At 53.8% G+C, this 9,652-nt stretch overlaps 5 protein-coding genes across 5 annotated transcripts in view; 3 read left to right on the forward strand and 2 right to left on the reverse strand.

The window, feature by feature from the left end:
- The window catches only part of LAESUDRAFT_318208 (uncharacterized protein), a 723-nt gene extending 273 nt beyond the window's left edge, over nucleotides 1–450 (forward strand). The window contains exons 2-3 of the mRNA XM_040901991.1: nucleotides 1–54; nucleotides 112–450. Coding sequence (XP_040761658.1) covers nucleotides 17–54; nucleotides 112–370 — 297 coding nt within the window. The 5' untranslated portion in view covers nucleotides 1–16 and the 3' untranslated portion in view covers nucleotides 371–450. The remainder of the gene's footprint in view (nucleotides 55–111) is intronic.
- LAESUDRAFT_318452 (uncharacterized protein) lies at nucleotides 451–1,764 on the forward strand. The gene is made up of 4 exons (XM_040901992.1): nucleotides 451–546; nucleotides 635–1,053; nucleotides 1,539–1,666; nucleotides 1,723–1,764. Exons 1-3 carry the CDS (start codon nucleotides 531–533, stop codon nucleotides 1,635–1,637), a joined length of 534 nt encoding a protein of 177 aa, XP_040761659.1. The 5' UTR covers nucleotides 451–530; the 3' UTR covers nucleotides 1,638–1,666; nucleotides 1,723–1,764.
- A 731-nt stretch (nucleotides 1,765–2,495) lies between these two features.
- On the reverse strand, nucleotides 2,496–4,717 carry LAESUDRAFT_715849 (uncharacterized protein; the record flags this gene model as incomplete). The annotated part of the gene is made up of 3 exons (XM_040907203.1): nucleotides 2,496–4,278; nucleotides 4,334–4,521; nucleotides 4,622–4,717. 3 exons carry the CDS (start codon nucleotides 4,715–4,717, stop codon nucleotides 2,496–2,498), a joined length of 2,067 nt encoding a protein of 688 aa, XP_040761660.1.
- Nucleotides 4,718–5,806: 1,089 nt separating this feature from the next.
- LAESUDRAFT_318468 (uncharacterized protein) lies at nucleotides 5,807–6,683 on the reverse strand. The gene has a single exon (XM_040901993.1). The coding sequence runs from the start codon at nucleotides 6,498–6,500 to the stop codon at nucleotides 5,973–5,975; it is 528 nt and encodes a 175-aa protein (XP_040761661.1). The 5' UTR covers nucleotides 6,501–6,683; the 3' UTR covers nucleotides 5,807–5,972.
- A 752-nt stretch (nucleotides 6,684–7,435) lies between these two features.
- Nucleotides 7,436–8,739, forward strand: LAESUDRAFT_658654 (mitochondrial carrier; the record flags this gene model as incomplete). Its single annotated transcript, XM_040904759.1, has 6 exons — nucleotides 7,436–7,516; nucleotides 7,567–7,632; nucleotides 7,686–7,884; nucleotides 7,956–8,177; nucleotides 8,293–8,448; nucleotides 8,510–8,739. The coding sequence occupies 6 exons, from the start codon at nucleotides 7,436–7,438 to the stop codon at nucleotides 8,737–8,739; spliced, it is 954 nt and encodes a 317-aa protein (XP_040761662.1).
- Between the last annotated feature and the right edge of the window lie 913 nt (nucleotides 8,740–9,652).

The raw sequence follows: 9,652 nt of genomic DNA on the forward strand, positions 1-9,652 counted from the left end.
CCTACGACATGTTTATATGCGCTTGACGCGCTCTCAACGTCTGTTACACATGATGTGCGTCCTCATTTTGATTGATCGTACTCATTCATTCAATGTGCCAACGTCATGCAGTTCCTTACAGATTATATGGACGGCTGGTCGATCGCAAGTCATGATTTCGCCGAAGGCAATGACCTGCCGCCCGCACCGCCTGCTTACTATCCCAGTCTCCATGCCCCGCCATCTTTTTACCCATATCTCGGAGCGCCCGCGCATGCACCCGCCGAGCTATCCCATTCAGAGTCGGATGACGAGGACGATCACGAGCCGCCACACGAACGCAAACGCGAGCATGAAAACCACGACCAAAACGATCCTGACGATGAAGTGACATTGCACGACTCTGACGTTCATCTGGACATTTTTCTCCGCCTAGCCTTGAGTGCTTCGTGCCAGTCGCCACTGTCGATTGACCAGCTACTTGCCTTCTTCGATACATCTGCACTGGATGATCAGCTGCTTTCGTCACCGACCGATGCGTTCGCCGACGTATGCTATGCGCAGTCCATCAACGAGTTGCCGTCGGGACTTTGTTCTCCTTCGACAACCGCCGAGGTTTCCACAATGATACACTCGTCGTCGAAGATACGGCCACTCCCAGAACTTCCTCCTGACACTGCGTGGGTAGCAGATTTGTTCGAGCATCCAATACCGCCATCATGGCAGCCATTCTCCGCGTTCTCACCTACGCTGGCATCTTCTCGGTTGGAGGGCAATGCCAAGTTGGATTCGGTGCCTCAGGTACCTGCACACGCGCGCAATCTGAGCACGGGTTCCTCTCTCCCGCCGCAGGATGTCATATCAGATTTGGCATACGCGTTTGCGACGCCTGATGGCCCGCTGGATGAGGTTGAGACATTCGTGATGCCGAATGGGGGATGGGACGAGGCGGTAGAGAAGGGCAGTATGCTCGAGTTTACGGTGGACGGTGAGGATAAGGAAGAGCGAGGTCATATCGGTGACTGTGAGCGGGATACTACAGTCAGGCAGTGTATGGGGAGGCGGACACCCTTCGTGAGTCCTCGTTATTCCAACATCGTGTATGACAGCCGATTGAACCGCATAGGAGTCTCTCGCCGCTGCGAAGGCCAAGCCGCCACGAATATTTTGCGACCCGGACACGGAGGTGGCATTTTTGTTCTCGAGCGCGCCGCACGACCCTGCGCATTCGGTGCATTTCTTCCCGACGTGGAATGGGTCGGAGGAGCCGGTGCGAAAGGAGCGCAGTGTTTTTCGACAGTCTGCGAATGTTGTGTTGAGGAGTTTGGCGGGCTTGCGGTCGCGCTCGAGGTTGTTTCGATGATGATGATGGGCCCGCTGTTTCATCTCACCTGGATAGGGAGACGGAGGGTTCCTTTCTGTTTGGCCGTCGATTGCGCGCTGTGGTGCGGCGCGTTTTACGTATTTATCGAATTCTGATCTTTTCTCATCTCGTGTGTTGCTTCATGCTCGATCACCCATCTCACATGCATTGTCTCATCTATCTGGCATTTTATAAGATGTATTCCATTCCCCACTGCCCCTATTCATACACAGTAATGCCGAATGTCACTTCTGTGACACACTTCGCGGTTTATTCTGGCCCCAGAATGTCATGAAACTTCCATGATAGAGCTGCACCTGAAAGGTGAGTACTTTTTCACTGACGTGCTGATGACACTGATTGTTGAGGTAGAGGTCGAGTTGTGATGAATGTGTGTATGTATTCTCTGTCAATTGTCCGACTTATTGAATGTGATATGGTCAGAGGGTGTGGTGATTACTCAGATCGTACACGGGGAACGCCTGCCGAAAGAGTGCTCCGGTCAATTACCTCCCCCATCGCGATCGTGGGTTTGTACTAGCTGTTTTCCGTGTCTGAAAATGATGCGAGATGCAAGATAATCATCAATTCAGGCCTGGTGTCTAGCTTTTTCTGCTGCAAATGCTGCTTCTAGTTCATCAGTGGGTCTGGAGTTGGAGCAGTGGGTTTGGGATGCCCCTTTCCCTTATACACCATCACAGGAAGTTGCCAACTGTCCCGTTCACCCTCTCCTTTATGGTCAGCTATGGTGCATGTGTGGCACACTGCCCAGTTTGAAGGCGCATCAAGACTAGTCCGCGGTTATGCCTATCGCAAGCTAGCGACGGCTGCACACGCTTTAGATGTGCATTTGGCAGTAAGAAGCCCTCTCATGGCCCCACCGAGCCAGTAAGCAGCGGAGACCGAGGATGAAGCCGTCACTACAACTCTCTGCGATCACCGTTTTTGATATTTACATCATCTACTCGTCGACGATTGCGATTCCGTGCACAACCACCTCGATCACCTTTAATCACCACTATTGGTTCGAAAAGGGACCAGCGCAGTCACGGTGCCTCTGCTTCTGCATCCATCTGCTGGATTTGACCGAGTCCAAGACGTCGTCGCTCGCAACCCCGCTACCTGGACCAAATCAATACCAACATTATTCAGCTCACAGCGCAGTATGGAGACATCCATTGGCCTGTTCCACCATGTCAAAGTCCGATTCGGGTGACTCGGGGGAGTAGTCGACAGCGGCTCCCATCGTCATCGTCAGCGCCGACAAACTGCCAGTGATCCCGTCGGAGTCGCTCAGAGCAGAAAGCAAAGCCTCGGTCTCAACCTCCTCCGCCGTGGATGCCAGTGGGTCTTCAGCGTGCTCAGGTTGCTGTCCGACAGTGCGATTGGAGCCTTTGTCTTCTTCAGCAGATTTGATTTCGATCTTTGTGTTGACGAGCAATGTCTCTCGGCCAGTCGGTGGAGCGGCCTCGGCACTGTCGATGGTATCCGTCAGGGAACGCATTTCGTCGTCTTCTCGGATGGTTATGGTTGCGGCGTCGCTCGCCGGCGGGCTCGTTGAGAACTTGATCTGTTCTGTTATCTCCGTTGCCCGCTCGTCGCTCCCCGTCGCTGTGTCCGTCATGCTTGTTAGGGTAGCTTGCTCGGCTTGGTCTTCCTCATCGATATCGCTCTTGGTGGCGCCCTTGAAGCTTGTACTATCAGATGCGCGCTCATCGCCATCATGAGTACTCTCTAGATCCGGGTCTTCTGTCGTAGTTCCGGATGCGTTCTCCCCGCGAGGTTGTTGCATACCCGATGCTCCTTCCGCAATGCTCCTGCCCAAATCGTCAACAGATGCGTCAGACACGTTGCTTGGCGGCGCGATCCTTCCTTCTTCGGGCAACTTCGAAGCGACGGTTTGCAGAACTGGTCCGGAGCTCCCGCTAAGGCCTTTGCCACTGTCAACGGACACGTCCGCTCGCTCCTCTTCGATGCTCAAATCGGCGTTTGGTTCGGCAGGCTCCTGTAGTTGCTCGGTGGCACCGGTGATGTCTCCGACACAGTCTGCGATATTGGACTGGGAATGCATAGGAGAAGCAAGAACAGCGAGGCGCGTGCTATTATCCATCAACGGTGAACTCCTAGTATCCCTTCTTTTTCTTGCTTCCATTTCGGCCCTTCTTTCCACTTCCAGCCGTGAAGACATCGTCTCCGCCGTCCTCTGCAGGCTGTCCTTCCGCTTCGGCGGTTGCACCCTCGCCGTCGCCGCCAAGGGCTCCGTCGGCTTCTTTGCCTGCGGTGGAACAGATTTCAGTCGACTGGTGATAACAACAGGGGAGAAGCGCGATGTGGATTGACCTAGAGACTTGTCACCCTGCGCAACTTCAGCAATCGTGACACTTGGAGACGGATTGTTATTGTTGAATATCGCATCGACCGCGGCGGAAGCAGATGCAAGGGAAGGGTTGGTACCAAAGGATGACCTCGTTGGAGATGTAAGCGAGCTGAAGCCAAGAGCGCCGAAGCCGTTCTCGAGGGGAGTTAGCATCGGTGTCGACGGACCGCCTGTGAGGCCGAAGACATCTCTGATGATGGCGATCATCTTATCCTCCTCAAGCGTTATCGGCGACGAGGTGAGCACCCCGCCGTCGTAGGTCTTGTTGCGAACAGCCTCGCGCGCCGTGGCTACCAGGAGAGCCGTCTCCAGACCCAATTGGCGTCCCTCTTTCACCGACAGCGACTCCGGGCGGATGCATAAATGGATGTATGACGGGATCAAGAGCCGCTTGTCTAGATCGTACGCCTGATAGAGCTCGATCTTGGGTACGGGCGGGATGTCGAACTTTTCCAGCTCACGGGCGCAGAGCTTCTTGACTTCCGAGAACCTCCAGTCGTATGCAAGCTTCAAGATGGCTTTCCAATCGTCGACGGTCGCATCGTATATGGAGTATTTGCTAGAGACCAAGATGGTGAGCTCGGTGCACATCGTCGTGATCAGCTGGCACTTACGGATTGTAAAATACCCATAGAAACCTCGCAAAATCTTCTTGAGCGACGTCCTCGAGGAGGAACGGATGTGCTTCTGAAGATCCCCTCACGTGTTGTCCAGGAGGTGACGACGCTGCGAGCTTCTCGCGGAACCATGCTGATTCTCTTTCAAAGAAATACCGATGGACGCGGAAGAGATAATTGTCGACCTAGATCACCGCGACACGATCAGTCTACCGGTTCGCAACCCTCCACGCGGTTTTCATCCCCGCGATCGCAAGCGATGGCGTCGGCTATCAGGATACTCACCAGGAAGTGAACGTCTCCACCGGTCAAGTAGTATTTCGGATGTCTTCTGATCCTCTCGATGAGCGTGTCCGCTGCATGCCCGTTGCTGTAGGACATGGAAGGCACAGCGAGTGTAGAACCTGGGGATAGCGACACTTGGGATGGAGCTAGTAGCACCGAGCTCGTTGGTGACGCTCAGCAGCCCTGATATTCGCAGGCGAAGCATCTATCTACACGTGTTGTCCGCATGCCTGGTATGTTCGGCTCATGACCTATTTATTTGAATGGGAGATGGGCGTCCCACTGTGCCACTGGCAAAAAAAAGGAATCTCATCAAAGCCCGTGGAAACGTCTTATCCCACGCATTCAACGTTCTCTGGCCACAGTTCGGTCGACATCCATTCGAGCAGGAATTTCGCTCACCACTGCAGTCCAGATTATGCTGGTCTCGTACTCAGAATCTTTGCTCACAAGCCCACCGCCACAGAAAAGAGGTCTGGGCCAGTCTTACAGAGACCCCCTTCCGCTGAGCGCGAGCATAGTAGATAGACTAGTAGATATAAAAATCCGATGAGCCTCTGTTGCATAAGAAAACCACAATGCATGAGAAAACCAGACAAGCCAAAGTCGTCGAAGGGCAAGAAGCGCGCGAAGAGCTCGGCGACCTCGTCATCGTCCAAACCCGTACATGATTCGTGCATGTGGTTGATAGTTATGCCGGTGACTCCAATGTGGTACCTGGCAATTCAAACGGGTTCTACATCTCCCACTTCAGGCTCGTCCGAGGACAAAGGCAGTTATATCGGGCTCACTAGCACCGTCACGTACACAAATCCTATGTGCGACACCTCGTCGACCATCGGAGTTCGGAGAGTCAGCGGTGTGCTCTGCACCTGTGCGGCGCTGTCCAGCGATGCAGCCTGAGATAGCTTTCTCCACGTCACATGCTTAATCCGGAGGAACTGGATTACTCCTGCACCATCTGCAAGTGAGGTTCGTACTCGATACGATGTACGACATACGACATAGTTTGCGCCCATTGTTTGCCATCTAATATACCTCGATTAATTTGCTTGTGCTGTCTTCGTTATCCAAATCTTGAGAGTGCATCGCCCAGTTCATCAGCAGTGATACGAAGCTGTAGTCCTCTTCAGCTTCCACACACGTAGCTGCCAAATGCTTGTGGAAAGTGGACGCGACTGCATTGTGAATCTCAAGTGCTGTCGCCTGGAAAGTGGATGTGACAGAACAAGTTGTTTTGCCAAAATACAAACGAGCCAGACACGAGCATAGATGATAACATAGGTCATGCCTGAGAATGCACGCGAGAGAGGCAATAATCGAACGAAGTGGACACGTGTCCGCATCCAGTTTATCGAGGTTTCTGCTCGCGATGCAGACACGCCGCTGTCGGCGATACGGACCTGCTATCTGCCTGGGACGCTGAGTCATCTATTGAACACCGGAGAAGTCCTATTGTTGTAGGAGTATGACATAGCAACGATTCTTGTGGCCTCGAAATCCGAGTTTTGTGCAGGCAGAGGCTCGGGCGACTCACCGACGCACGAACGTTCGGAGCGATTGGCAGTAAGCGACAGCAGACGTACGAATTCAAGTCAGCATAATAGTAATCGCGCATGCTCCGGAGAAGAACAAGGGTAGGCAGAGCAGGAGTAATCGCGATATCCGAGGTGCAGTATGAGGTCTTCCTGTCGGAGAAACGGTACGCGTCTTCTCTCGGACACCGACGCCGGTGCGGTTCTTCGGACAGAGACTGATATAAGCGATGAAGTTGGACAAAGAAGCCATCATCGCCTCGCGACATTACACTCGACGCGACCTTCGGCATGGCTCTTCGGTTCAAAGTGCCTATTACCAGGCAAGCCTGTTGTACCGACATGTACAAGATTCGGAGCTTCGGAAGCTTCGCACAACAGGGATCATTGCACAGCACGCAGATGATGAAAAGATACCAGACAGATGGAGAAATGTCGTAAGGAGCTGGCGACGGAGTGAGAGAGGAGGACCTGCGGTCGTCCGCCACTCCCGCATTGGATGGGCTCCCACGCTCGCACTGCTCACGCTGCGCGCCTCACGCATAAATTTTGCTTGTCATGCACGTCGCTCGAGGTTGGTCTGGCTCGTCCTTGTCAGAAAAGCGTAACTTGGCTCGTGCTCACCGTCTGTACATCTTCGGATTCTCGCAACGCTGGTCTTGCGGATTTCTCACCGACAAATTCGATTCCATCTTGATCATGACCGGCAACCGGCCACGCAAAGAGCGGTTCCCTTACCTTCTCTCGTTCACGGTTCCCCCTCTGGGCCCACAAATTCAGGCTAGTTTCGATCAACGGCCCCTAGTCCGCTGACCACCTGGTTCCACCCTCTGCCAACCAAAGGCGGGGTAAGAGCGGGACAAGCCGGGTGAGGGGTGCGGGGTAGGATGCGGAGAAAGCCAATGCGCGCGGGGGCAGAGCGGCTGCGGCCGTTTCGGAGGACAATCGGACGAAGACTTGGCCAGCAATTCCGTCGTCAAACATTTCGTCCGGGCCTGTTTCACGTGCATAACCCCGCATTTTAGGCTGAGCGAGTGATCATGACTCGCGCGCCCGACATTCAAAAGCCATTGCCAGCCTCTTGCGCGCCTTGACGTCCGCACGCTGCATATCCGAACGCTGCCCGCACCAGCGCCCACTTCAGACGACGGTAAACGCCCTCCGATACCAACATTAAAGTATACCATGATTAACGGCCAGTGCCAGCGGACAGATATACCCGTCCGGCCTTGAGCAATAATCGTCTCTAGTTGTTCCTTCTCCAACTGCCATCATCACCATGTCGCGCTCACAAGACAAGAAACCGGTTGGATTCGCCACGCAACTGACGGCGGGAGGTCTTGCTGGTGCGATGGAGGCAGTGAGTACGACTCGCGCTCTCCATATCGTGTCCCTCACTCTGCGCAACAGCTATGCTGTCAACCGCTAGACACCATCAAGGTCCGTATGCAGCTCTCGCGGTCTGGAAAGGGAGGAGTAAGTGCCATCTATCCTAACCGGCGAATCTCGTAACTCACAGTGCACTGCAGACAAAACCGCGAGGCTTCATCGCGACTGGTGCCATGATTGTCCGGAGAGAGACACCGCTCGCACTCTACAAGGGTCTCGGCGCTGTACTGTCCGGTATTGTCCCTAAGATGGCCATCCGCTTCGCGAGTTTCGAGACGTACAAGGGTTGGTTGGCGGACAAGGAGACGGGCAAGACGAACCTCGGGGGCATATTCCTATGTGCGTCTGATCATGCCCCTGTCACGGCCGCGATTCCAGTTTGCTGACCACTACTGCTCCATATCACGCAGCTGGTTTGGGAGCGGGGACGACAGAAGCTGTGATGGTCGTGACGCCTATGGAGGTCGTCAAAATCCGTCTGCAGGCCCAGCAGCACTCGCTCGCGGACCCATTGGAGGCGCCGAAATACCGCAACGCCGGCCATGCCGTATACAAGATCGTCCGTGAGGAGGGCTTCGCGACGCTCTACCGCGGCGTCTCCCTCACCGCACTGCGGCAAGCGACGAACCAAGGTACGCTTCCCTGCCACCTTGCCGCGCTTACCCACGATCATTGATTGTCACGCTTCTTCCGCTTATTGCTGTGCTTCGCATGCCCGGCTTATCAACGGACGTTCTCCGTGATCAGGCGCGAACTTCACGGCATATCAGGAACTCAAGAAGTTCGCGCATCGCATGCAGCCTGAACTCGTCGACCTGCCCTCGTATCAGCACATGCTGATTGGTCTCATCTCCGGTGCAATGGGCCCCTTCTCCAATGCGCCCATCGATACCATCAAGACCCGTGAGTCACACCGAACCCTTCCTTCGCCTATTATGCCGCTAACCCAACTTCCTTTGCCTAGGGTTACAGAAAGCAACCGCGCAGCCGGGCCAGTCCGCCTTCCAGCGTATCACCGCGATCGCGAGCGAGATGTGGCGAGAGGAGGGTTTCCGCTCGTTCTACAAGGGGATTACGCCGCGTGTGTTGCGTGTCGCGCCCGGTCAGGCCATCGTGTTCGCGGTGTACGAGCGCGTGCGGCGCGTGATCGAAACACTGCAAGGTTCGGAGGAGGAAGCGCAATTTAGCGAGTAGATATGATGTCTAATCGCGTCACGTCTAAATTATCTATGGTACTACATTACGGATGTCCGAAGGGCAACTTAAGTATCTTCACACGCGCCTGATTGGTCGCGTCGCGAATGGTACCGATGAATTCCTTGCTCGTGCACGGTACTTGCAGAGTGAAGCTGAAGTGCCAATGCCTGTTCTTTGGCTGTGGTTTCGCTAGATAGTAGATAGGGACAATGGGAATCTCATTTATTCCAGGCCACCGGCAATTATAAGCCCCGCCTGGAAGCCTGGCCATGAGGTTTAAATTTCCGTGATAGATCCTCCGGGTTGACTGCAGCATTGTCTAAAATGTCCTTATTTAGCATCCACTTCCAAGACACCGAGGGGTAGCCTTGGATTATGACAGGGCCCTCACCTACTTCTGTGCTTCTGTAAAGATGTGTTCTCAGAGGGTTTCATCATATAATGTGGCCAGTGGGCCATGACCCACCCCAAGTTCTCCATAATCTCTTCTATAGTGTTGCAATGTCACAGCAGTCCCTGTCATTGTCCACTCTCCACAGTGCTCAGCCTGAGCATAAGTCCCGTAGGCAGCTCACCAGTGAGGGATCTAAATTGAGAGAAGGTAAACATAATACATGTGATTATATGTTACTGCTTCTGAGATATTCTGTAGAATTTTTAGCCAAGCATGGTACTAGTGCCACTGCTGCTGATGTTGAAGACCTTACACTTGTCATTAAGTCATTGAAAGGGTGTGAATGGCTGAGTAACAAGGTGAATTCCAACTGGTACGGTGCACAAAAGAAAGCCAAGAAGATACAGCTTGGTAATGAAATTGTTATGAAGCGTTCCCTGCTAGAACGTTCAGAACCACGTGTGCTTTCTCACACGTACTAGTCCACAACGTGGACAGAGACTTAGGTACCAAATA

Source organism: Laetiporus sulphureus (genome assembly GCF_001632365.1).
Source record: "Laetiporus sulphureus 93-53 unplaced genomic scaffold LAESUscaffold_36, whole genome shotgun sequence".
Classification (NCBI taxonomy): Eukaryota; Fungi; Basidiomycota; class Agaricomycetes; order Polyporales; family Laetiporaceae; genus Laetiporus; species Laetiporus sulphureus.